This window comes from Astatotilapia calliptera, chromosome 14, assembly GCF_900246225.1.
Source record: "Astatotilapia calliptera chromosome 14, fAstCal1.2, whole genome shotgun sequence".
Classification (NCBI taxonomy): Eukaryota; Metazoa; Chordata; class Actinopteri; order Cichliformes; family Cichlidae; genus Astatotilapia; species Astatotilapia calliptera.
The window spans coordinates 20,820,664-20,848,540 of record NC_039315.1 but is presented as its reverse complement, the minus strand read 5'-3'; the positions used below and the strand labels follow the sequence as shown (position 1 = coordinate 20,848,540).

Here is a 27,877-nt window from a genome sequence, read left to right as displayed (position 1 = left end):
GAATCCAAGAAAATCTGAAAATGAGCATAATAGGTCCCTTTTAATATTACTTAGCCTGAATTTATTTATAGAACCAGAGGATTACAATAATAATGTGGTATTAAAATATTTTCCTGGGCTAGCTCTGTTGTCTAGGAAATGAAACCTTGTTGGCTTTACGGTGTAATATGGACTAGATTTAAAGTATTTAAAAAAAAAGTCTTGGCAAAAATGTCACAAGAAAAACTTCTAAAATGAGTTAAATATAAAACAATGAAACATTAAGCTTATTCTTTTCATTGTCTGACTATATTAAATTTAGTTTTTAATATGGAACGTTTTTTATTCATCTGTAGTTTAGTGTTTATTTAGCTTTAAACACTCTGGGCCTCCATATTGCGAACTGAATCTGCCAGGCTGTGAGCCACAGGTGGCTGTTGCCTATACTACCGGCAACAGAGGGGGTTTACATGCACACACACACACTGACGGGGGTTTCAGCTTGCAGCAGTGACGCACTGTGAGCTCAGAGTTAGCCAGCTCCGTGTTTATGTGCCACACACACACGCACAGAGGAGCCGGGGAGAGAGAGAGAGAGGGGGAACCTCAACACCGGCTTTGTGGTTTTTATCCATTGCCAAGCTTTTTAATTACACCTGCTAATCTAGTCGCCTGTAATCGATCATGCTCGTCTCTGAACACTGATTTTCACTCCGTTTATTCACCAAACCGGTAAGTCAAACAACTTTTTTTCCTCTTTAAAACAAGAGGGGATAACCTGCATGGCTGCTGAAGCCGGTAGTTAAGTTGTGGCAGAATCGTTTGGAGCTTCACTCGCCACTAAGCCGGTGTTGCAGACCAGACCGCTTTTACGCACGGCGGTAACGTTTTCGTGTGACTTAACCGGCACACGGCACATACTGGAAGGTTAGAGCCATGCGTTTGGGCGAAAACTTCAGTGCTGTTTGGCTATGAAGGTTTAAAGAAGTACGTTTTCGGTTTGTTTGTTTTTTGATAAAACGGTGCTCTTATATGCGTGTGTGTCTGCACAGACTGCGTTTGTATTCATTTTATTTAACATACACATGGACTTCCATAGCGTGTAGCATCTGTAGTGCGTTCATTTAACTTGGCTACTGACTTAAAATTTAGCCTAGCCGCCTTTATCGATCACTAAATAGTTTGAATATTCATATGAACAGTAAAGCAGTCACTAATACTTAATTAAACTAAATGGAATGAATAGACGGTTGTGTTACCGCATGTGTAGCGCTTTGTAACAGCAGGATGAGCGCATGCTTCACGTACTGTAATGGGTGCGTGATGACCTCACTGATGGTGTGATCCACCTACTCGCTTTTTAACGAAGTTCTTGCTCTGATTTATTCGCATATGTTTTTCCTATTAGGTTTAAAGTCTTATAGCAGCCAATTAAGTCAATTAAATCTCGCACAAAATATTCTGCAGAGAAGCGGAGAAGCTGCAAACACGTCAAGTTGGTTCAATTACCGCGTTCAGACAGTTTCACTTTTGCAGCGTGTGCTCCAGTAACTGCTCATTTCAAACCGTGCCTTAGCGCCATCACATACAACACCATACTTGAGTGGTTTTGGCAGGATATACTGCTGCGTAAGGAGCACACCGCAATAAGAGCCAGCTCCCCTGATTACACACTCACAAATGCGCAAGCCCCGAGATGAGACTGTCATCTTTGGCAGAGGGCTTCCTTTGTCTGAATCCCAAATTCCAGCACGCTTGTATCAATAACAGGGTTTGAACTTTACTCACTCACATGCGCTTTTCACCAGAAGAGGGCCACGTTCGGCTTCCCCAGTCCCGGTGTTTTTACAGCGCAGTCGTTTTAGGGAGTTTTTTCTTAACTGAATGTGTGCAAAATTTATTCATCTGCCGTGATGTTTCGGGAAGACAGACTTCCTGCTTCCTGTCATGTACTTTCACAGCTCATTGTGAAAGACCATGCAGCAGAGTGGGGTGATGAAATCCCTCCAGTGGTTTACTGGTTTGGGTTAAACAGCCTTTTAATGAGTGCGGTGGTATTAAATATTTAAGTATATTTCCCATACAGTGGCTCAGCCACTAATAAAATATGTATGAAGATAAAATGAAGCTGATTGGAAGAAGAAAGTAGAGGGTTTAAAAATGGAAGTAAATCCTTCTGCCTGAACTCGTCTGAACTGCGTAACCAACTGTTGGACCATGTTTCAGTGGATGCTGCTTTTTGGGAGACTGCAGTGTATGTGGATCATTAGGTGTATTTTTTTTTTTGAGTGAGAGTTCAGGGAGTGATGTAAAGTGTTAAAAGTCTTTTTTTTTTTAACATTTGAGAATTTACATTAAAAAATATAATTTTCTCTTTGTAGCTTGTCTGGCAGCTTTTGGAGTCAGAATTGTGACTGCAAAGAGGAGCATCTACAGGCTGTTTCTTGTTTATTTATTCATTTTATTATGATTATTTGTGCCATTACACCTTAGTGATGTGCAGTTTGTTTTTTTTCTGTCGGTTTTGACAGCTAAGGCATTCCTCAAAAGCGTTTACACAGGCTTAAACTTTTGGGTATTACCCTGGTTTAAACAAACATGCATGTCTCTCACATATGTTCCTTCTTTGGCTTGATTATTGTAAGTTTAGGCAATCTGATGCATTGCAACTTTTTACCATGTTTTGTGCTCAGCTGGTGTTCCAGTTAAATGCATGCTCTCCTTAATTAGGAGTTGGTGCAGTTATCATGAACTAAGTGTAACTCCCATTTTACCTCTCCACCCACCCAGCATTTACTGTGTGCTGTACTCATGAGAATGAGAAAGAGGCGAATGGAAAAGGCGAGATTGATTGAAAACAGGCAGATAAAAGTATATGTTCACTGCAGCCTGGAGCAGATAAGAAGCCTGAGATTTTCTTGTATTGCAGTGATGTACTGCTTCACCTCTGAGCGTGTGTGAGTGCATGTGGGAGTCAAAGCCTAAGCTTCAATTAACCTGTCAATCGCATCATCTGTCTGTCCATCTGTCCAACCAGAGTGGTTGGGAGTGCCGCCCGGCCCTCTTCCGCCCTCGTGCCACAGCTGCCTGCATGCCTCCCCAATGTCAGCCAGGAAACTCACTGCCAATGAAATTCCCACTGCACAAACCGCAGATCCCAATCCAAGCCGGTTCAGCATACACACACACACACACACACACACACACACACACACACACACACACACACACACACACACACACACACTAGTGGAGGATTGCATAATTACAGACAGAAAGACCTGGAAAGATGCTGGCATGAGCAAAAGTGCTCGCCTCCTCACACATATACGCCCTTCATTTGTTTTAGATTAAGACAGCAAACTGCAAGTCACGCTGCACAGAGTTTCCGTCTGTCAGGCTCATTCATTTGACAGTCTGGTTGTGGAAGAGTGTCACTTCCCGGATGTCTCGTTTCTTTGTTATCTCAAGTTTACAAAAGTCTGCTGTGGTTTCAGCTGCATTCTCGCCCTGCGTACCCCAATGACCTCTCCCCTCTCTGTCTTCTGTATCCCCTGTCGCTGCCTACTGTATGCTGTTTAATGACACAGTTTTAAAAATAAGCTCTGAGAAAACAGGAAGAAAGGGACTGCAGCTTTTTTTTGCTGCTCCACAGACGCTGCGAGAGGCAAGATAAATCTAAAAGCAACCACAATCTGCTAGCTGAACTCGCCAGTAACCAGTCGCTGGCTTTGTGCTGCCAGAGCAAATCAACATGTCCGGGTCGATGTCTTTGTGACGAGACACGAGCTAGTGGCTGTGTGAGTGTTGTTCGCGTGTGTCTTATGTGAGAAGTGCTACAAGCATGCCCAATTTAAATACAACCGCTGAGTAATGATAAAGTAGTATTCAAAGCAGGAATTTTATGGTCTGCTGCAGCACTTTTACAGAGGTATTAATACAGCTCGGTACACAGGATATTGTGAAATTATGCTATAATTCAGATCTGCTGCAACATAGAAATTTATAAGACACTGTTTTTAAATATGTGCACAAATATGTGCGAGTTATTCATGCCATTGTAAGAGAAGGGCTGGTGAAAATTCACTGCTCTTACTCTGTCTCAGAGTCTCTGTACTGCAGTAGACCTACATCAAACTCAGAGCCAGAATAATTCTGCCAGAACTGCTTTTTGTGAACTGAATAAATTCTGACATCGCTATAACGATGAGTATATTTTTATTAGCATGCATTAATAATACAAGATGATGATGAGATCATTGTTAATTAGCTTTCCAGTATTTTACAAAGTTCCATCCATCCATCCATCCATCTTCATCCGCTTTATCCGAGGCCGGGTCGCGGGGGCAGCAGCCTAAGCAAAGAGGCCCAGACCTCCCTCTCCCCAGCCACCTCCTCCAGCTTATCCGGAGGAATACCAAGGCGTTCCCAGGCCAGCCGAGAGATATAATCTCTCCAGCGTGTCCTGGGTCTGCCCCGGGGCCTCCTCCCGGTGGGACATGCCTGGAACACCTCACCCAGGAGGCGCCCAGGGGGCATCCTTGTCAGATGCCCGAACCACCTCAGCTGGCTCCTTTCGATGTGGAGCAGCAGCTGCTCTACTCTGAGCCCCTCCCGGATGGCCGAACTTCTCACCCTATCTCTAAGGGAGAGGCCAGCCACCCTTCGGAGGAAGCTCATTTCTGCCGCTTGTATCCGCGATCTCGTTCTTTCGGTCACTACCCACAGCTCGTGGCCATAGGTGAGGGCAGGGACGTAGATCGACCGGTAAATTGAGAGCTTCGCTTTTACACTCAGCTCCCTCTTCACCACGGCGGACCGGTGCAGCGTCTGCATTACTGCAGCTGCAGCCCCAATCCGTCTGTCGATCTCCGGCTCCCTTCTCCCATCACTCGCGAACAAGATTTTACAAAGTTACAAACATGAAAACATCAGTTGACTCTGCATCACCATCGGCTCGGTTGTGATGCGACTTTGATGTACATTACATAGACAGAGCTGAAAATACTGTAATCAATAGAGGTGGAAACTAGAGTACATTCACCGTAAACTTCATTAGTTACTTAGTATCTTGCTATTACCAGGCTGGACCTACTTTTGCCTTCAGAGTGGTCTAAATGTTTTTTGGCATAGATTCAAGAAGGTGCTGGAAACTTTTCTCAGAGCTTTTGGTCCATGTTGATGTGATAGCATCACGTAGTTGGTGCAGATTTGCCAGCTGCACATCCAAGATGTGAATCCTCTGCTCCACCACATCCCAAAGTTGCTCTATTGGATTGATATCTGGTGACTGTGGAGCCAGTTTGAGTACAGTGAACTGACTGTCATGTACAAGAAACCACTTTGAGATGATTTGAGCTTTGTGACATGGTGTGTTAGCCTGTTGGAAGCAGCCAGCAGATGATGGGTACGCAGTAAAGGTCACCATCAGCAACTTGAATTGCTGATATAAGGCAGGATGGATCCATGCTTTTCATGTCCCCGCAAAAATCAAGACTCATCCGACCAGGCAGCGTTTTTCCAATTTTTGTCCAGTGTTGGTGAGCCCATGTGAGCTGTTGCTTCAGATTTGTGTTCTCAGCTTACAGGAGTGGCACTCGGTGTCTTCTGCTGTAGCCCATCTGCTTCAAGGTGTGATGTGTTGTGTGTTCAGGGATTCTCTTCTGCATACCTTGGTTGTAACAACCATCCATCAACAATGGGTTTTTACCCACTCTCTTTTTCGGACCATACTCGGTAAACTTTCAGTTTCATTATTTATATGGCCCCAAACCACAACAACCACGCCCAACAGTCGCCTCAAGGCACTTTATTCTGTAAGAGAAAGACCCTACAATAACAGAGAAAAAACCCCAACAATTAAGAGAGATGGTTGTGTGGGAAAATCCCAATAGGTACTGTAGTGGGACCAACAACTTTGCCACATTCAGAGTCACTTAAATCACCTTTCTTTCCATTTCTGATGCTTGCTTTAAACTTCAGCGGGTCCTCTTTTGCTCAATCACTCAACCACCTTTTATGTGCTTTTTCTGTGTGAGTGTTTTCTGTCTAACATTCTCACTCTGTTGTATGATAACAGCAACCTGAGGTTGGTATCTTGCCCAGGTATTTTTGGCATGCAGACTGGAGCAGCCAGGGATCGACCTGCTCTACCTCCTGAGTTAGAGCCCCATGTCTGCATGCCTGAATGCACTAAGTTGCTGCCAAGTGGCTGGCTGATTCATTTTTAATTGATTCTGTTTTTATTTATTTATTAACAAGCAAAAAGATTATTAAAGATGAATTTTGTTTATGTTAATTTATGTGTGTGTTGTGTCCCTTCCTGAAACATGATGAGGGGATAGTCTTCTCATATTCTAGATTTTATTTCCACTGATCAGAGCCAGACTGTCTTTTATCCTAAGCTTAGCTAATTGGCTAATGTATATACAGTTACATATATTTACTGTGCAGACTTGTTTACTTATCTAACAGCTGGTAAAAGCAACCTTTTATTATAAGCTCACTCATCTTTTCATGACTCTAGATCACATGTATGAATAGTGCAGGTATCCAAATAAAAATCCTGTTTTCCTTACTGAGCTCATCCTCTGAGGCAGTTTGTTTTTTTTACCTCGCAGCGACTAAAACAGTAATTAAGTGAATCCTTTGTATTTGGTGGACAAATTGAGATAACATGTTAGAAGGGTTGTTTTCGTATTGCTTTCACATGTTTGCGTGTGTGAAAATGTGTTTTATGATAGCACGTGTGTGTCTGTGTATAAGCAGTGAATCATTATTTAAAATGCTTGAACACGAGGAGGTGATTTACATCCACTGTTAATGATGGCGGTGATGTAAGGGAAAACCGCGAGCGCTGGAAAAAACAAGTCCGCAGGTTCCACTTTTTCGCAACTCAAGACCATCCTGTGAAAACCCAGAAAACAGAAGAGCGTGGATCCTTTTACGGCTGTTTTGCAGTCTGAATTGGTTTGTGGTCGGCGTGGTGGCTTAAACAACAGCAAAGTGTTGTCTCCTCTGTGAAAAACACTTTTTTTTTCTTGACAATTCGGGCGAAATCTAAATTAATGGGAAAGTCTTCAAAAACATCTCTATCTCCAAGACTTCCATCTTTTGTGTGGCCATTTATGCAAAATGCAAAGCATTCCTGAATTTACGACTTCCCATACAATGCTGCATCTGCTTGCAACAACTAAGAGGTTGAAAAAAAAAGTAATGATTCTTATTTGTGTTTGTGCACATGGTTCATCTGTGGTAGCTGCAGGAAAATGACGTTGTAGTGTTCTCCTGCTCTCTGGTTCCCTCTCTGGTGCCCTCTTTTTCTCTGCTCTGGTCAGTTCACCTTCTCTCGTTCCAACTCGGTGATGTCTACGTGACACAAGAGAAGCCCGGTAAGTTTCAGCCGGTGTTCAGTTCCACTGGAAAACATGACTAAAGGATACAGATGAGGCCCAACAGACGCAAATGGAGAGTGAGGGAAAACGCATCCATCTGCAGACGCATGTGAAGGGGCGACAATTGCCCAGTTATCGCACACGTTCCCCATAATGAGACATTGCCTGAGCACTAACGTAGAAAGCGTTGGCGTAAATCAGCTTTTCATTTGCCAATAATGGGCACCTCTGTGAAGTCAAACAGAGGGTATGGTTGCTCTGATCACGTCGCTGACATACACGTGCACATTATCTCTCAGGACACGAAATGTCTGATGAAGAATGGAGTATAATTACCTTAAACCTTTTTTGCCACCTCAGTTCTTTTTTATTGTATTTGACTTCTTGGCCCGTAAGATAATAGCTGCTTACGTGCGTCACAGCTAGGTATCCCCCATCATGACTACAATAGGGTAGCCATTATCACCATATGAAGTCGTGGTTGGAGTTTTATTGTTCCAGGCCTGTGACAGAGATTGAAATCCAAGACTTTTTTTTTTGCATGCATGCATGCATGCATGCATGCATTGACATGAGCATCAGTTTTTACTTGAGCGACGGGTGATATTGAATGTGCATTTCCGAAATGGTGTATCATTGAGCTCCAAGAGGTTAAAACGGTTAAGGAATTAAGGCAAACAACCCTCTTTCAGGCTTAGCTGACCTCACGTTTCTGAGATAATCTGATGGACTTCATTGGATTTGAACCTAAGACAATGCAGAGGTTTCCAGCCTGTAGAGCAGCATGTGTTTACCTCTCCATCTTTGATCAGAATCAGAATCGTGTTTATTGGCCAAGTATATGTGCAGACACATACAGGGAATTTGGTTCCGGTAGACCTCAGGAATTCGCATGATAAGGTGGGGCCAGGTTTCACAATGAACATACCCGAAACCCTGGCTGATTGGGACCCACACCCAGTTTCACACCTTGGCTCAGGCGATTAGAGGATCATCAGGGGTTCCTTTTGGTCCCTCTGTGGGGGGTCACTCCCACTAGGTTTATATCTGGGACTCTCCACCATTTGACCTTAGAACTGAAGAAGCTTCTCGGATGAGAGGTGAAACGTCTTCAAGCAACTTAAAGAAGTCCAGACGCTTTTCTTTGCAAGCTCCTTTGACTACGATGACCTGGATGACTGAGAACCTTCACAGACATTTTAGGGTTATTGTCTAACTCGGTGTTAATAATTCCCAAATCCATTATTTAAAACTAATAGGTTTATTATTGTTAACTAATGTGTTATTTTAGGCCAACTGTGCCTGTTGCCACAGTAAATAATAAATGCGTCAGTCCACTGAGTCTGATTTTTGGTGGGAATACTGCATGAAACCTCAATAAACCACATTGGTCCATGTGTTCAGTTACTCCCAGTATTCACATTGGTGAGTAAGTTTGAATCGAGGATATATAACCTTTAAATTAGAAAAAAGTGCACTTGCTTAACAGGATTATGTAATAATATACAACTGGGACAGAGTGTAGAGTCAGTTCTGTTATGGTGCCCTTGGAACAGAGAGGGTTAAAGACACCAAACAAATCCAGGCTTGATTTATTCATTTGATAACAAACCAAAGTGAGTTTTAGTTTTAAACTAAAGAGATGTTTTAGTGTGACCTGCAAAGGTTCACAGATCTAGAATCAGTGTGAAAGTGCTACAAAATGTTAAGTGTTAGCTTCCTACAACAGCTGCAACTAAAACATGATTGATCCAAACGCTCTACGGATAGGATTCCCCAAATCTTTATTTTGTGAAGTTCACATTTTAATTCATTTATGCTAGTATTTTAATGCGCCACTGTGTGATTGGGTTTATGTGACCATACCACGGGATCCTGTGAATATTTATATTTGCATGTTTTGCATTTGGGTGTTTGGTTACCTATTTGTAAAAGCAGATTTTGGGGAGTCCCATTTCACAAATTTGTAATTATGTCTGAAACTGTATTTTAATGCATTGGTAAATAAAAGAAAGTTTAATCAAAGAAAAAAATAAATAAAATGAAATTTATATATAAAACATGAATATAATAAGTTACTTTGTAACTTTGGTACATGCATTTTTGAGACCTCGACATCATCAGTGTGTTTTTTTTCCCCCTCTTAAATAAATTGCATGATACATTTGATGGTAATGAATTGCACAAAAATGTGCAAATATGATCCAAATTAAAACTCATATATATAAATTTGTTGTCAGAAGGTTCAATAATACTTATACTACTTATACTAATATTTTCTTGCAGTTTATTCATGGTTCAGGCATTACAGGGATAGCATATTAAACAAACTGAGTCTTCAATTTAAGCTAATTAAGCTTATTTAGACTAACAGAATACTATTGTTTTAGCAAATCAATGCAACCATCCATCCATTGTCTTCCACTTAGCTTTTTTCAGGGTTGCAGATGGGGTGGAGCCTATCCTACATGTCTTAGCGCGAGAGGCGGGGTACACCCTGGACAGATTGCCAGTCTGTTGCAGGGCTAACACATAGACACAGACAACCATTCGCTCTCACATTCACTCCTGCATTCACACCTATTGGCAATATAGAGTTACCAATTAACCCATCCCCACTAACTGCATGTCTTTGGACCGTGGGAGGAAGCCAGAGTACCCGGGGAGAACCCATGCAAACTCCACTCAGAAAGACTGATGGTGGAATTGAACTCAGGACCTTCTTGCTGTGAGGCAGCAATGCTAGCCACCGTTTGCAACCATTATGGCAAAAACAAATTGTTATTGGTATCTATCGTTACACAAAATTTGAAAACGATGTCTTGAAACTGTGGATGCTAGACTGCTAAAAACAGGTAAACAAAGGGGTGGAGAACTTGAGATCTAGAAAAGAAAAGCCTACAAACTAAAGTGAAGTATCAGTCTGGACAGCTGTTTACTGCTTTTTTTTTCATTCCAAGAGCTATTACTGGAATGGCATTTCATGTAACAACCAATTGATAAAGCTTTAGCGATTACACATCGTTGCCAGGGAACACCACTGTTAAATAACTCAAACGTGCCAGATCTGTCAGCATGACTGGGGCGTTCTTGTGTGTCTAGACTTTTCACAGAAAAATTAAATAGAGTCCCATGCCTGACCAAAATCCTGGCTCATTGTTTGGAAGCCAATAACATGGTGGCTTCGCCTCGGTTTACCTGTGATCTCAGGCGCTGCTCAGTCACCTCTGCCTGAAAGGCGAGGAGTTCCACTCATTCTTGTGTTTCCTCTTTTGTGGTTTTTTCCTTCCTTCACAGCTTCATCCTGAAGGATTTCTCAGCTGAGCTGCAGCATGACATCAAGGAGCCAGAAAAAGCTCTCCAACACATTTAACTGGTCCTCGCCTCCAAAACCACCACAGAAGAGAATAACAGCCATGTTTTTGTCATGCCTTCGCCATTACTTCTTTATTATTGCTATTTTCAGAACCGAGCAGAGCATGTGACTGGTCATCTGACGTTTTCGTAACTTGTTATTTGTATGTGTGAAACAACAGCGTGCAGGCTTTGGGGTAATTACTGTTTTACAAAGTTTAGAAAAAGTCATCACTCTCCTCTCCCTTTCCTTTGAGGTGTTTTTCTTTTTTAATTGTTATCCTGTTTTGTTGTTTTCGCCCGTTCACATAAAATGACGAAAGCACTCCGGGTGTTGGCGTCGCGTTGGCGTCTTTGTTGTGTTTGCAGGGATATTCTTAGAGGTGCTAATGTCCTGTTATATCCTCCCTCTCTTCCTACGCTCTTGTCCCCTCTCCCTCTTTTTTTTCATTACAATATCCATCTGACTGCAGCCTCCAAGCCCGAGCACATGGCTGTCACATGCGTGCAAGCAGGGTTATCATATCGGAGCGATATAACCAAGAAACTGCAATTACAGACCAGAAAGCAACTAGAAGTTAGCTATGACATGACTGTGAGTGTTTACTGGTGTGTTGACCAGTAGCTACAGACTAATTACATATCACATACAAACACAGAGGCTAATGGGATCTCTCCAGGTGACTCTTTTAAACAGCCACCTAATTAACACAATAGTTAATGATGAGGTAGATGAAGATGAATGTTTGAGTCAGATACCTGACTTGCTTAAAAAGGACTGTTTTGTGGTTTTTCTGTGAAATAAATAATAATAATGATGATGTTGTTATTGCACTGGTAAGATTTGTTTTGGATTTTTTTTTTTTTTTTTTTTTTTTTGTAATTCGTAGTTTTTGTAAATCAACTACATAGTCCCTCTTTTCCGTCACCATGCAACAATTATCCTGGGCTACAACTAAGCAACTTCCACCACTTGTGAAAAAGATCTGAAAATTAAAAACAGATTAAAAAACCGAATCAAAAATCTGGGGTGGATTTAATGAATATGATATAATAAACTCATAAGAATAAAAAGGTGTGGCTACTATGATGTGATCCAGTAGTTTCTGAAGACTCGTTCGGGATCCTCTAGATGAGCGTTTTCGTATCCGCCATCATGATGTGATATGGAGGTTGAAACTGCTTGCTCATTGGTTAATGAATTGCCTCACAGCAAGAAGGTCCTGAGTTCAATTCCACCATCAGGGTGGGGTCTTTCTGTGCGGAGTTTGCATGTTCTCCCCGTGTTTGCGTGGGTTCTCCCTGGGTACTCCAGCTTCCTCCCACAGTCCAAAGACATGCAGTTAGTGGGGATAGGTTGATTGAAAACACTAAACTGCCCATAGGTGTGAATGCAGGACTGAAGGTCAGTGTGAATGGTTGTCTGTGTCTATGTGTTAGCCCTGTGACAGACTGGCGACCTGTCCAGGCTGTACCCTGCCTCTCGCCCTAAGACAGCTGGGATAGGCTCCAGCGCCCCCCGCGACCCTGAAAAGGATAAGTGGAAGCGAATGGATGGATGGATTTAGTTTTTAGCTAGTTTCTCGTAGACTTCTATAGGACAACTACAGCCATCACCTGCAGATAGACTTTTGGATTGGTCTTATTTTCCCAGTGTTGAACTATGTTCAAGTTTTACATTGTCTATGAATAGACTTCTAGTGAGTTATGATGACAGCTGCCCACTGCTTTTCTTATCACGGGGTCTTCAATTTAGGGAGTTAGCAAATGTTAGGGTTTGTTAAGAAGCTGTCAGTTTACATTGGTATTTGTCATTTTATTTCCTTTTATAGTTTTTTTTTATTAATAAAATGGTATTTTATAACACTAGCTGTGCAAATCAAAGGTAAGAATGTGTATTCTGGTAAGGCTGAAACAGAAGAATTCAAAATGAAGAGGAATACCCGGTTGTTCTTAATCTGGTCTTCTTGTGAGTTTTTTCCCTTGTCTCTGATCCTGTTTTGATATTGCCAGACAGGATCTAAAAACATAGACAGGTTGAGGAGAGTGTGTGTTTGAGCCTTGTTTGTGCCTTGAAATAGCATCCATGCTTTTTGGAGATGGAGTGTTTCTGCTGGCTTTGTCGGAGCATGACCTTTAGCGAACACTGGAATGATTTGCAGCTGAGTGTGAAATGTTTGGAAAGACATTCAGCACCTCCAAGTCTGAGACTATGGTTCCCGACTAGAAAATAGTAGAGTGCTCCCTCTGGGTTGGCAGAAAGATGCTTTCCGAAATGCAGATGTTCAAGCATCTGAGGATGTGACTTATGTGACTTCAATAGATCACATGATGGAGTGGGGCAAGGTCTCACAGTGGTTCCACCCGAAACCTCTGGCAGTAATGACCCATGCCTATTTTCACGCCCTGACTCATGTGATGAGGTACATGATTAATAGTCAAAGGAACACCTTCAAAGGTACAACCCTCACTAGGGTTTCAATACTGGCGACTCTCCACTTTTTGGTTTTAGAATTGAAGAAATCTCTTGTATGAAAGCCAAAACACCTTCAAAGCACTTAAATAAGTCCAGAACACTTAAACCAAACACTTAAACCACCCTTTTTTCAAGCTATTTAGACTAACATGACCTGGATGACTGAGAACCTTACACAGACATGACTTAGGATCGTATTCAAGCGGAGAAACTGGTTCCGCTGGTGGATTAATATGCAAGTATTGTACTGGACAAGAAACAAGAGAACTGGGCTGGAAGGCGAAGCTTTCGTTTTACCAGTCAACGTACATTTTAACCCATCTATGGTCATGAGATCAGGGTGACGATTCAGTAAAGTAAGGTTGCAAATACAAACAACCAAAATGAGTCATCGCCATAGTTCAGCTGGACTCAGCCATAGGGATAGGGTGAGAAACTTGGATATCCGGAGGGATCCCAGAGTAAAGCCACTGCTATGATGTCTCCTGGGTACCTCACTTTGAGGTTTTTCAGACACACCCAGCTGGGAGGGGACCCCAGAACCTGCTGACAAGATTATATGTTTCATCTGGCCTGGAAACGCCTCTCAATGCCCCAAGGAGTAACGTGTTGCTGGGGAGAAGGATGGCTGAAACATTCTGCTTAGGCTGCTGCCACCAAGATGATGGATGGACTTATTGATGGATGGCATTGTTCTCTGCTGCTTTGCTGAAAATCAGTGACATGAAATGTAAAGTTCTTCCCGAGAACAAGTTTCTTTAAAATACACTGAAAAGTTCTCCAATGCCATGAGCCTGAGAAGTACCAGCAAACAAGAAAATGGTTATTTGAAGGCACTCGTGCCTGTAGCTCCAGTGGAAGTCCCACGTGTTGGCGGTCCCTACTGTAGTGGTTTTGAGAAGAAATCCAGAGTCAAAGAGGATTTAAATGCAAAAGCATCACATGCAGACATTGAAAGCTTGGATTGTCTGGCTGTGAACGGTTGACTTCTAAAGGCAGCGGTTAGGCTCATTTTGAACATCCTTTATGGACATCATTTTGTATTTTAATTACAGTTTCCGTGCACATGGCCCTGCTGCACACACTCAGCACATGCAGTGACACTGTAGCTTAAGTATTATTGCACTTACCCAACCAGTGAGAAACAATTAAATGTTACTTAACAGAAAAACAACTTTTAGGAAATGCTTGATCTCTCATCAAAGCTTTTTTTAAAAAATAGGTTTTATTTAACGTTGAAACCCTATGGAGCCATCATTTGAAAGCATATGCATCTCATCAATCTAAAGGATCAGCTTCACCTTTCCCTGCTGCACTTAAAGCACATTTGCTTCATTTCTAGAGGTCAAGTGAGGTTCTCTGTGGAAGTCCTCACATTCCTCTACCCCTCCAGCTCGGTCCAGTTTGTTACTTGACACTTTCCAAAAAAAGGAGGTACTTAATTGCAGGTCCCGTTTTTGTTTTGCTCTCTCTATCATTGTCGTTTTATTGATCATTTTTTCCCCTTGTTCGGCTATGTGTGCGCACAAGCGCATGTTTGCATGTGTGTCTGAGTGCACATATACAGTATGTGTGCATGTGTGACTTGTAATTAGCCTCTTGCTCTGGTCTGTATGGCATTTTAACAAATGCTTCTATATATATCATGCTATCAGGCTGAGGTTTTAGCAGTGTCACTCCCTGCCACTTTCTCCTCTTTCCATCCCTCTCTCTTTCGCTCTTCTCTTCCTGTTCCTAGTGGTTTCTCTGTCCTCGCTTTATCTCTCTCTTCCCCCCTAAAATTATGCCTCGGAAGCCTGTCATTGCCATGAGGCACCTCGCCGGACCAAAATCATAAACTCATTACATGTTTTATTTTCTTGTTTGTATAAGGCATGGCTATTATGGCTTTCCATATGTGTATGTGTGTTTGTGTGTGTTATCTGCATATGTGGTTTTAACATATATGGTAATACATGGTTCTTATGTGCATACATCAGGTGTACAAACCCTGTTAAATGATACCTTCAGCACACGCTTACTGATACGTGTGTGTGTGATGTGTGTACACATGTGTGTCCTGACCAGTGAGTGGGTTTAAGCGGTTCATTTATTTTCCAACTAATGTTTGAAATGTTTTCATGTGTGGTCGAAGGTGAAGTGGTGCCTTGGAGCGGTCACCCACACACACACACACACACACACACACACACACACACACACACACGCACCTACACACTCAGACACCCACTCAGACACATACACACACACACATGCAGGAGGGGCATGTCCTGAGGCTGTCAGGGGTGTGTCTGTGGTCAGAGTGGCACTATAAGACACAGGCAGGTACACTGGACTTTTCATTCAGCTTCACAGAGTTGTGTGTGTGTTGTGTCTGTGTGTGTCTGTGTGTGTATGCGGCTGAGTTTTCTGTTACTTCTCTAACTTGTTTAACTATCTAAGTGTTTAACAGCTTTTCAGAGTCTTAAACTTTCTAGTTTTTCCTTTTTAAGCGACTTTTCAAAGTTCCACCGAGCTCAGGGTGTTTAATCGAGCATTTTTGCAGCAACTTTTGCACAGTTAAAAGAAAGTAAGGCAGTTTGACTTTGGCCCTGACTCAGCATTTGTAGCAGCACACACAGCATCCCTACTGAGTTGCCACAGCAACTGTGTCAGTCCACTGGAAGTCTGGGGTAAGTATTCAGCCTTGCTTTTCTCCTCTCCCTCCCATTACCCTTTTCACTTTTACAGCCTCCATCTTTCCCCAATATCTCTTTCTCCTGCACTTATTTCTCGTCCTTTCCACTGCGTGTCCTTTTCCCCTTTATTTTTTTGATTTGCACATTCTAAACGCTTCTTATGTTTTTGCTTTTGTCAGTGGCTGTTTTACAAGCCCGTTCAGAGACATTCTGTCTGCAAGTTCCACCTTCTCATTTCTGAGAAAAAAGACTAAATCAGTCTTTGGCATGCAACAGAGTGTCACTACATGCACATCTGATATTTAGATTTCCAAGAAATAGTCTGATATATACAAAGAATTATCATGTATGAATCTGCTGCATGTAACAGGCTATGGATCCTCACCTAATCCTAGCCCGGTGTGAATTCACAGCCCCCACAACTGTGGCAACAAATCCTTTTTTTTGTCAATTGCGTAGTAACACCTCACCACATAATATTTCTGTATATTTTTATGGTGAGTTTTGAAAAGTTAGTCTCAAAAACGCATTTGTTTCTATAATATGTATTCAGTGGAATTCATTCAATTTATCACAGTCAGTCAAGCAGATCAGAAAGACGAGTGCAAGAGTTTGGCTTCTCAGCAATATTTAAAAGTTGACAATACAGCAGACTTTGGCTGGAGTGTCAGAATACTATAATTGCAGCTGACAAACCAATAAGTTTGCATATAAGAGTTGATAAATGGGCTCAAGTCAAAGTTTTCCTCAGTCTGCACTGTAAGGTTTTATATAAATTTAGGTGGACTATATTGATGTAGTTTCAAATGAGCTGTTGTCAGATGTTTTTCAGGTACAGATACTGCAGAGGGGATGACACTGACTTGCTACAATGCAACAGTCACCTGTGGCACAAAGACCTTTTCATTTATTCCTAAGCTTCTTAAAAATATCTGCTAAATAAAGCAGTGTAATCATCCTCATTTACCCTCCACCGTCACAAAGCGTCACTTAGCTTTGATTGCATGGTTGTTTGAAAACTCTTCTGAATAAAGGGAAATGCCCATCGCAGGGGCAGCACGTGTTATCTAATGAATGCGGTGCAAAGTTAATCAGTGCTAAAAGTGTGCACGTGAGTACCTATGGCTCAGAAATAGCAACAGAAAATCCTCGGTTTGTACCCTGCTGTGCATAAAGAGGACATGATTCACGATAAATGATATTTACAGGAGTCACACCTGCTCCTTACCTCCCGATCGCAGGAGCCACGCTTTTGCTCCGGATAAGTGACTCAGGTGTTTTCACGCCGTGTGAACTCTTGCGGTTTTGTGTGAGTGTGCATGCCTGCGCGGTGTGTGACATAATGGAAAGTGCTGTAAGGTCGTCAGTTTTGACGTGTCGTATTTTTCCATATCAGGCTGGGAAAAGTGCCGGCACCTTTTTTTTGTTTTTGTTTACAGCATTTAAAATCTCATAAATCCTCATGAACTGATCATGTTTTATTATTAACCCCTCGCCTGTTCTTTCTTTAGATCATATGTACATAGACGAATACATTGAAGAAGATGAGGAACCACCTTTGCTGCTCAGCTATTGTCCTCCTCGCGGTAAATATGCGCATGCTTTGTGAGCTCTGTTGTGTAAGAAGAAGAGTGTATCCACACGTGTGCGCACTTCTTCTGATTCACGAGTGCGTTTCTGTGTCTTCCAGCTGTTTGGCTGTGGAGGGACTGCAGCGGTGCAGTCTCGGTGTGGGAAAGGGTGTGCGTGTCTGCAATGCCCGGCAGGCCAGGAGCCTTCCAAGGTGAGACAACATTTTAATATTTTAATAACATTTGTATTGTTTATTATATATTTTAACACTTTCACCTCCTTAACTGCTATAAATATGCTTGTTTCAGTAGGCAACATTTGTCTTTAATTTCTATAGTGTAGAGCAGGGGTGTCAAACATAAGGCCGGCCCTGACTAGACAGCTGTGCAAAATATGAAGGAAGGCATCGATTTTTGGACTTTTAGCTGCGTTATTTAAAGTTTTGCAGCTTTTCCTGCTAATAAAGACTCCCCTCACAGCCATTCATACTACACCAAAGTAGTTAAGTAATAGATAACAATTAAATAACAAAAAAGTTCCTGCTTTTCACTGTCTACTATAAAGAACATTTTCATCACTCAATCATTACTTTATGTCTTAGAAATATGGGACAACCTTTCCTGTAATTTTACACACTTCTTTATCTTATATTAATATATCTCAGGGATTAAATGTGTAGTTAAACTTCTTTACTCTGACAGAAAGTGGAGTTTCGCTCGATGTGAAATAGTGTAGAGCTTTAAAACATATTGGACCCAATACATTTCCACAGCTCGTTAAATTACTTATTCAACTCCCTCCGCCTGAGCAGCCACCTGCAGTTTATGTTCAAATCACATTTTCATCTCCTCCATTACATTATAGTCTGTGTATTTGGTCACTGCAGTTGTCAAAAATGAAGTTGTTCTTCTCATGAATCCATAAATATTGGCTGAGTCTTATAAGTGCTGCAAATCTTTATTTTATTTCTAGTTAACACAGAAGCAGGATTTCAAATTAAAACAGTCAGCTCTTTGCTACCCATCAACTCTACAACGCCACAGGGATGCTAGGTTTTCTCTTTAAGCCTCTTTTGCCTGACTTTAGACTTTTTCTTTTCTTCTCAGGCTTGTGGGCAGATCCAGAGTCCAGCTGAAGAAGTGCATTGCCAGGTGTGCCCAGCTGGAACCTTTTCAGACGCACTGGACTCTGAGGTTTGCCGTCCACACACCTCCTGTAAGATCCTCGGCCGAAAGCTTGCATCCTCTGGCAACGGGACCTCTGACGCCGTCTGTGGTCACTGTCTGACTGGGTGAGAACTCATGGCCTGAGTCTGTGGTGGTCTACCTGTATGCTTGCTAGTCCACAAAGAGGTCTATCCAACCACAGGGTGGACAATAACGCGGCTTTCATTCAATATTGTAACTCATAAACTTTTATTTGTTCTAAATTAAGTCCTGCAATTTTCTCTGTCTCAAAAAAGCAAGAAAACAGTCACACACACACACACAGGGACAAACACAGTGTGTCATTCACCACAATGGGCGGGTAACATCAAGAACAGGCACCACTGGACATAACATGCCACAAGCTAAAACCGCTGATTCATTCTTTCACTGTTACACAGCCCCTCGTGTTTTTCTCTTCATCCATCTCTCTAATTAGGCTCTTTTTGGTTCTTTTTCATCCATTCACAGGTTTCACTCCTCTGCCGCTGGGCAAGTTTCCACCCAAAGTCCCTGCGTGAAAAGTAAGCATGCTTCTGCAGATTACCGTGTCTTAACTTGCTTTTAGTGAACTGATTTCTGCTATCACGCTGCCTACTTCTCTGATGTTTTTCGCTCTTCTTCCCCTCTTTCCTCTCAGAAGGGTTGCATGTCAGAGTGGTCCGTAATGTGGGTAACGGTCAGTCTGGTGGAGCAGGAGGACCGGCCAACAGCACAGTGGTGCGCAGCGCTGAGGAAAAGACAGCAGAGTACGCCGTGTTTGCCCTGGTGCCCGTCTTCTGTGTGATGGGCCTGCTGGGTATCCTCATCTGCAACATCCTAAAGAAAAAGGGATACCGCTGCACCGGTGAGAAGGAGGGAGGAGATGAAGAGACTGCCACACCGCAGAAAGAAGGTGAGAGATGGGAAGGCTGCTGAGAGAAAATCACAGTAATGGGAGCAAAATAGGAAAGTAGCATTTAAGTTCAGGCTGTTGTCGCGTTTGACCATAAAAATGCCAAATTAGCACACTTGGCATGCACACGATGTGGTCAAGTTTCCCTGTCAAGAGTGAAACCAGCCCAGCTCAAAGGGCAGCGCCTTTGCATGTGCACTCAGTCCCCATATGTTTTTTATGTAACTGCACGCGAGTCCATGTGTGAGGCTGTTTTATTTCTTTTTTTCATCTTAGCTGCTTTGAACTTTGACCTCACAGGGGACATTACATGCTGTAATTAGCTAAGCAGGTATTGTTTTAATGTAATGCTCCTATTTGAAAAGGTAAAGTGGGGCATTCTCGTCAACCCCTTCGCCCGCCAACGTCAGAGAAACGGACTTGCGTCAACGCAGAAAGCATAAAAAGAGTCAGGGAGGGCAGGAGAAGAAAAAGATACAGAGGGGAGGGGCGTTAATTGAAAGAGACGTAGAAATTAATCCAAGAGAAAGGTTGTATGAGTTACCATACCCATTCTCTGTTGTTTGCATAATCTTGTTTGAAGTGCTTAAATGTATTTTTTTTCACCCTGTGAGCCAAATTAGCCCTTTAAGAGAGTACTCACTTAGGCAACGTCTTTCTTCCTCTTTCTCTGTGCACGCAACTGAGAAATGCACTCATTTCTTTCCTTTATGCTTCTATTGTACTGGATGTACTGTACCTACTAGGTTTCTAGTTTTCTGTAAAAGGTCACATGGGAGGCACACACCTCCAGGCAGCTTTTATTTTATTCAATTGTGTCACAAAACGCATAAAAAGTGTTTTGTTTAGGGTTGTTGGGGGGTGGTGGTGAAAAGATGCTGTGAAGAATGTGGAGTAATAATCAGTTCCACTTTTACAGATTGTACTTTTCTAGATAACCAGATTGCTAACCTGCATTTATGAAACAAACCACACACACTAATGAGCTGGAGTGAGCTTGCCACACTCTACAGTAACCTACTTTGTGTTTTAATTTATTAGAATCCACTGTTGCACAAGTTCTGCAGCAGCCAGACAGCATACACGACACGCAGTTTGTTACAGCCATTTGGTGCAGATAAATAAGCAGACTTAAAGGCTAAGCTGGCTTTTCCTTCGCTCACCTGATGGTGCAAGGCTCTTAGGAAACCTGCATGGAATCGGGAGCGTCAGAGCGCAGCTGCACCCTCGACAGATCCGACTGTGTGACAGCATGCCTCACGTCAAGTGTTTGTGCAACACCTGTTGTTTCATTTACAGCGTTTTCCATAACTGCAAACATGGTAAATGGCCTGCATTTTCTAGTCCCTAAGGACCCCAAAGCGCTTCACACTACATTCAGTCATTCACCCATTCACACACCGGCGATGGCAAGCTACATTGTAGCCACAGCCGCCCTGGGGCGCACTGACAGAGGCGAGGCTGCCGGACACTGGCGCCACCGGGCCCTCTGACCACCACCAGTAGGCAAACATGGGGTTAGTATCTTGCCCAAGGATATTTGGCAGCCAGGAGGCAGCCTGGGATCGAACCACCGACCTTCGACCTTAGTGGCTAACCTGCTCTGCCACCTTAGCTACAGCATGCAAACAAATGGTTATTTTTCGCTCACTTACTCCTTCTATTAGTGGTTCTTTTTGCATTTTTATGTGCCCTCATAGGAGGATGAGAAGTTTACAGCTGTAGCAGCCTATGTAGCTACGCCTGTGTAGTGGAGGCCAGGGTGATCTATGGAGGAATGCATGCGCGCATGAGAATAGCCAGGGGTCAAAGCAACAGTCGGTGCTCTCTGTGCTCTCTGCCTATTTGTTTTAGTATCACCTTGGTTTCTTTCTCTCTTTGCATCTTGTTGTGAAATTTAAGCCCTTCTTGCACCTGAAGGGAAACTCCCTGAACTCCATCCCTCTTCTGCTATTTCATCATTCCTTCTGCTCTCCATTGATCCGGTTTCCTGCCTCTCTAACATGCCCCTCTCTTCTCATCTGAACACGATACTATCAATTCATCTCTCCTTTCCCAGCTAGATCAATAATTCAATCGGGTACCTCGACTCACTGTTTATGTCGGTCTCTTCATTTCTCCTGTCCTTCCTTCTCCTCTGCCCTCTCTCCTTGATTCTCTGGGTTATTCTCTTTCCTTTTTTCTTCCTCTATCCATTTTTAAAATAAACAGGTAATTCATTTTTATATAGATTGCAGTGTTGACCTGATAATCTGTGGGATAGTGGATAGTGATTTGCTTTTTAATTTTGCATTTTGCAAAAAGCATGAAAAAGCATGCAGAAAGCATGCAAGTGAACAATCTCGTTAGGACATAAAGCAGATAACAGTGGTTCATGTATGAGGTCCTCAGTGATGATTAGCAGAAGACCTCATGCATGAGGAAGAATTCCAACTTCAATATAAGACCTCTAATCACCATCATTGCCACATTCGACTCATGCTTTAAGGGCTGATGATGCAGAAGAAGTTAGGTACAGTAAGAGGCTGCATATAAAGCAATGACAGCTCTCTTCTTGTTATGTAACATTCATTGTCACAGTGCACTTACCTGTCTGCACACTGTAGTCCTGACTGGCCTAAGGTTAGAGGAACTTCTTACTCCAGCACTTTTTTCCATCATTCCATCTGAGAGGAAATACCCATGGGGGTAGCAAGGCCAAGCTTAGCTCGGCAGGGCTAAAATCAGATGCTGCGGTGGCAACTCTGACTATGCAGGACTGAGCACAGTTTGCTTCACTGGAGAATGCATCGACCTTAAAATCTGAGGGGGGAACAGAAAGGGCAAATGCAGGGTTGATGCTACAGTAGATGCAACTCTGCAGTTGCTCAAGCATGAGTGCACACAGGAAAAGGTAGAAGTGAGCTGTTGACCGTTAACACAGAACTGCTGCATTTACAGTAAACCTAGATGCAAACATAATTTTTTTTAATCATAAGCCTAAACTTATGATGATTATTAAGCAAATTGAGACTCGTGTGCTGCTGTGATGTACTGTAATTTATGTATTGAAGGCTTGTTATCCATTAGATCTGCCCCTGGTGAGAAGTTAGACTGTAATGCTATTCATTGTTCTAAAGAAAAAAAGACCAAAATGCTGACATGGGGGAAACGTTTAAACAGATAACTAATCAAAAAAAGAAACATTAAAAAAATGTAAAGTAGATACCAACCAGAACTACATAATGGACTAAAATGTGGAATACGGGTAAGGAAGCAGGGCACAGATGGAAGACAATCAGTGAATCGTAGACGTGGTAGGACAAAGACAAGAAGTAGAACAACCAATAAAGGCATAAGTAGAGGTAGAAGGTATTTCCACTATTAAACGTGAAACTTGATATCAGGCTGTGACTTTGTTGGAGTATTAAAGAGACGAGAACAACTGCCACCCTGTGAAACTGATGCTGTTATGCTCGCGTAGCAACAGGCACTGTGGAGACAGAGCTATTGTTACGGTCCAACAACAGCCTAATGCTGCTTATGCAAGAAAGACAGAAATACGCATGCACAGTCGCATTTGGCATCTATATTGTCACATTGTGCTCTTTAACACACACACATACGCATTGTCATCTGGTACTGTGGGCCTGGTACATCACACACACACACACAGCTCAGCAGTGCTGAACAACGCATAACTGCTGAGTGAGCGAATCTCCCTCTCTCCCCTTTATCGTCATTGCTCTCCACTCAGCTGCCTCACTATGCTGTACTATTATGGGATGGTGAGTGGCAGGGGGCCATCTACATCCACCCGTATCAATCAGAGTGTCCCTTGAACAGTGTTAAAAGTGACAAGCAGTGCAATAAAAGCAGTACATACATAAACAATACTGGAAAATCTCTGTTTATTAACATTGCTTCTGCCTTACTTTAGGTAACACCTGTCCCTACATATCCGATGACCTGAATGAAGACACCATCAGTGTTCTGGTTCGCCTCATTACCGAGAAGAAAGGTAAATACTAACAGTGACATCGCATATAATTTGTGCATTTATTTAACAGATGGCAAGTAGCCTAAAAATTATAATAAACAGCAAATGAGAGTTTCAGCTTTGTCCGCAGCTTATTACTACTAAAGTGATAAATGGCCCAATTGGCCCAAGATATACACAGTAGCTTGGCTTTCCTCTCCAAGTTTCCTGCATCAATTACATCCACCTTATTTATGCACTTCTAATAAACTCCTGAATTACATTTTCACAGGCAGGAGGTGTTTAATTACTCTGATCTATAGTTTGAGTAGCTGGCATTATAGCTAAATGTGTATATGTGTGCTTGCTTCAGAAAATGCTGCTGCGCTGGAGGAACTGCTGCTGGAGTACGAGACCAAAGAGATGGCTATGAGCAAAGGCTCGTCAATCAAGTACGAGACCGCACGCGCGCACTTGCACAACCACAAATCATCACATGCATTTGCTCAGTCATGCTGCCCAAGGTCACACTTAACGAGATGGCAAAGGGGAAGTCTGGGAGAGAGAAAGAGAGGCGCTCGTCAAGAGAAAAGTGCGTGTGGGAGGATGTATCGGCAGAAATGGGAGCAGTGCAGATACATTTTCATACGCTTGCACTGAGCATGGAGACCTAAACTTGAATTTATAGGGCTATAAGTCCACATGCTACTCTCATGTTAATATTCCAGTAGTTCAGTCTGGACATTATTAGTTTCATTTAAGCTCTTTAACTAAAACAAATGCTAAAACATTCACTTAGGAGCGCACATTATTGTGACTGTGTCGGCTACATTTCCTCAGGAGCCTGATAACTGGGAGTGACTCACTCACTCGCCGAGGCTTGAAACCAGCTGCTAACACAGTTTACAGCCGTCTAGTCATGAGTCTGTCACACAGCTTCAAGCCACGCATTTGATATGACTGAGTGCATTTTATGGTAAGAACCTGAGGTTGTAACATAAGCCAAAATTGCTCAAGTTCCCAGAGTTTAATCGATGAGGCTCGAGAGAATGCCACTTTATAACAGTCTGCACTGCAGGGCTTTGATTATTGCTTCGACAGTGATGCCACATTTACCCCAATCATAATTTGTCACCTGTAAACCCCACGAAAGACTAAATTAATGATGTGATGACATGATGAGCATTAGATCTAATTTATTTCAGTGCAGACGTTTCTGGGGCCTGTGGCTGTGCACTGCTGCTCAGTGGTTCTGTCACATGTGATCTTTAGATGCCAGAACATTCTCTCTCTCTCACACACACACACACACACACACACACACACACACACACACACACACACACACACACACACACACAGATATATACAGACTGTTCCGGAAAGCTTTCAGATCGGTATCTGGATGCGTGTGGTGGGAGGTTTTGCACAGGTTATTTGGGTTCACTGTAGCTCTCCCATACAGCGCTCGTCTCTTTTGCTCTGCCTTCCCCTGCAAAAAATAAAAAGTGAACAATGAAAAGACACACAAACCAACAAGCTCTGTACCAACAGATGAAAACTTTAGATTTGAGTTGCTAAATGATTTTATATTGACACAGAGCAGTGATCGCTGCTGTGATTGGACATATTTATTTATTTTGTGCCACATTCTAGCAGTGATTGTGTCCAGGACCAATATTAGGGATGTGCCAGTACCATGCTAGGATATTCTGGAAAGCTTAGTACAGTTTAGTATTATAACCAACACTTTTCTTACCATCACTAGTCTAAATGGCCTTTTTACAATCCTTTTGTAGATTATTTTGTGGTATTTGGATGTAACCTCCACTTACGATTTGTCTAAACTGAATATGTCAACATCAGTTTTTAGTTTTTAATAAATCTAATTTTCCTCCCCCAGGTTCCCGATGCTGTCTCCCTTATCCCAATTCCGCTCCCTTCCCAGGCTCTGCCCTCATCAGTCTCACCACCACACCATCTCCGGCCTCTCTGGCCTGGCCCCCAGACATGGTTACCGCTGCACCCGTTGCGCCCAGAAAAAATGGCCCCCTGTTCTCATTCCACCCCTGGATTCTCTCAAAGATCCCCTGAAGCCCCCCCAGAGTCTCATCCTGCCCTCCCTGGACACATCCTCCGACCAGCAGAAGAGCCCCCTGCTGGGTGGAGAGTGCGTGAATACACACCATACACAAGCCGCTGTGCCAAAAACTGTACAGGAGAAGATGGAAGGAAGTGAAGTGAAGGAGAAAAAGGAAGGAGAGCTCACAGTATTGTCTGTAGGAAGGTACGTGCACTTTATAACACTTTACTAAATACATGTAGCTGGGTGCTGTTCACAGGCTTCACTTTGACATAGTTAAACTTTCCTGTAGCATTTAAATTTTTGTTTGCTGTTACTGAAAGTACCCAGCATCACTGACAATAATAGTATTGGTGGTTTTTACTGAGGTCATGGATTTGAATTGTATACCACCACCTATACAGTTGCACCAGCAAAAATAAATGAGCTCTCACTTGTTACATCACAGCGGCGATTTTCCAGGGTCGGTGTAATCGAGTGGCGTGAAGGAGGTGGAGAGGACTCAGAGGCAGGCAGGGTTGTGAAAGAGGAGCCTTTATTGTCAGAAAACAAAGTTCAAACAACAGGACAAGTTAACACGGAAGATATCTTGACTGAGGACACAGGAAAAGGCAGGACTATAGGTACACACAGGGGACTGATTGCACAACAGGACGCAGAGCACAGGGATTCAATCAGCAGTGGGTGAAAACAATGAAGGTGGGCTGGAAAATCACAGAAAGTAACCATGACGATGCACAAGAGAAACACACTTAAATACACTTAAAAAGGCACGAAGACTAATTATGCAGTTGATTAGTCCAAAAAAATGAACCCCTACCTCCTTTTTCTAACTACTTTTCTTTGACCTGCATGGAACGCATCAAGAGGTGAAGGGAAGGTATCAAGGAGAATTTATGAGGACAGAGGAGAAGAGAAGGGCAGTGCTCAGAAAATCCAACTGCACTTACATTAGACTCCTTAACAATGGGATGTCTGTGGTTTTTTGAATTACAATGGACTAAAAAAGAAGGCACCTTTGAATTCATCCCAAAATGTTCTCACTGTGTTATTCCATTTTTTGCTGGAGAGATGTTCCAGTGTAACTTCAGAGGCTTTCCTACATTCACAATTTATCCAGTTCTGGGTGTTTGTGGTTTGGGTTGAGGAAGGTGAGGGGGAGCCTATCTCAGTTGATCCCAAGTAAAAATTGAATTAACTGGAGACAAAGTCAGAGAGTCAAGGCTGAGACGGTTTGAACATGTGCACAGGAGTGATAGTGGATATATGGCAGGAGGAAAAGAGGAAGACTACAGAGAAGAATCAGGGATTTAGTAAAGGAGGAGATGGTGTGACAATTCTGCTGTTTAAATTTGAGAACACCTGTGTGCACCTTTGTACTGTGTTCACTAACATTTACATAACACACAGGAGGACACAGGTACTAACGCGCAGACAAGGCAATGTCATAATAGGGTTGTTTTCTGAATGTAATAATGGTTATGTTATATGTTGATTCACAGATTTCAAGTTGCTCAGATCCCGGAGCAGAAGCCATGCACAGTGGAGACCAAGAGAGCATCCCAGGAGCAAAGGAACTCCTTCTTCGGTGGGAAGTCCTTCTCCTTGTCTTCCTCATCTGGCATCCGGAGGTAGGAACTCCAAACACAGCAAGAAGTTTTGGCCTCTCTTTCTATCCATGCTGTTTCTTTCTGTTTCATTTCCTCTGTGCACTGCCAGCACTTGAAGACTGTACTGACCAGCGACTGATGTAGTCTTGACAATTGGTTAGATTTAGTCAAATCAAATTGAGATTTATTTAAAATGACAAAAATATCAAAATTAATTTTGTTTTTCATTCATGTTTGCAGGTGAAGGGACGATATTGCTACCTCGCTGAAGATGACCTCATTCACCGGCGACGGCTTGACCCGCTGACACCAAGGGTGTTTTATTTAGTTGACTGACACCGATAAACCACAACCACCTGCTGCTGGAAGTAGTTGTTTCTAATAATGCAATAATAGGAATATAACTGTATTTATTATTACATAGGCAGGTTATTGTATTTTAGACGTATCGGATGCCGCATCAGAGGCATCACAGCTACATCCGAACAGAAACGGGTCGCGAGACATGCAAGGACAGAGCGGTTAACAATAACTGACACTAGAAAGAGGGAAGCGTGTATTATACACAAATGCACTCCTGGACTTTTTTTTTTTTTTAAAAAGGAGTGCTTCCATTTAAAAAAAAGAAAAAACAAAACAACAAAAATAATAATAATTTCTAAGAATGCACCAT

General features: G+C 42.6%; 1 protein-coding gene across 2 annotated transcripts; it reads left to right on the top strand.

Moving 5' to 3' along the window:
* The first annotated feature begins 390 nt into the window (after positions 1 to 390).
* Positions 391 to 27,832, top strand: relt (RELT TNF receptor). Of its 2 annotated transcripts, none has more exons than XM_026192914.1 (11): positions 391 to 711; positions 17,393 to 17,467; positions 17,572 to 17,664; positions 18,560 to 18,744; positions 19,130 to 19,182; positions 19,302 to 19,553; positions 23,473 to 23,553; positions 23,885 to 23,963; positions 25,415 to 25,798; positions 27,097 to 27,225; positions 27,445 to 27,832. In XM_026192914.1, the coding sequence occupies exons 2-11, from the start codon at positions 17,426 to 17,428 to the stop codon at positions 27,446 to 27,448; spliced, it is 1,302 nt and encodes a 433-aa protein (XP_026048699.1). In that variant the 5' UTR covers positions 391 to 711; positions 17,393 to 17,425; the 3' UTR covers positions 27,449 to 27,832. The 2 variants fall into 2 exon arrangements, with proteins under 2 accessions (XP_026048699.1, XP_026048698.1); XM_026192913.1 differs by having other exon boundaries at positions 392 to 711; positions 19,299 to 19,553.
* The last annotated feature ends 45 nt before the right edge of the window (positions 27,833 to 27,877 follow it).

Bases quoted from the DNA above. Each gene is read 5' to 3' on its own strand.
- relt (XM_026192913.1), top strand. From the start codon at position 17,426: ATGAGGAACCACCTTTGCTGCTCAGCTATTGTCCTCCTCGCG. The intron at 17,665-18,559 runs GTGAGACAACAT...TTTTCTTCTCAG, and splicing joins CAGGCCAGGAGCCTTCCAAG to GCTTGTGGGCAGATCCAGAG. The intron at 19,183-19,298 runs GTAAGCATGCTT...CTTTCCTCTCAG, and splicing joins CCAAAGTCCCTGCGTGAAAA to AAGGGTTGCATGTCAGAGTG.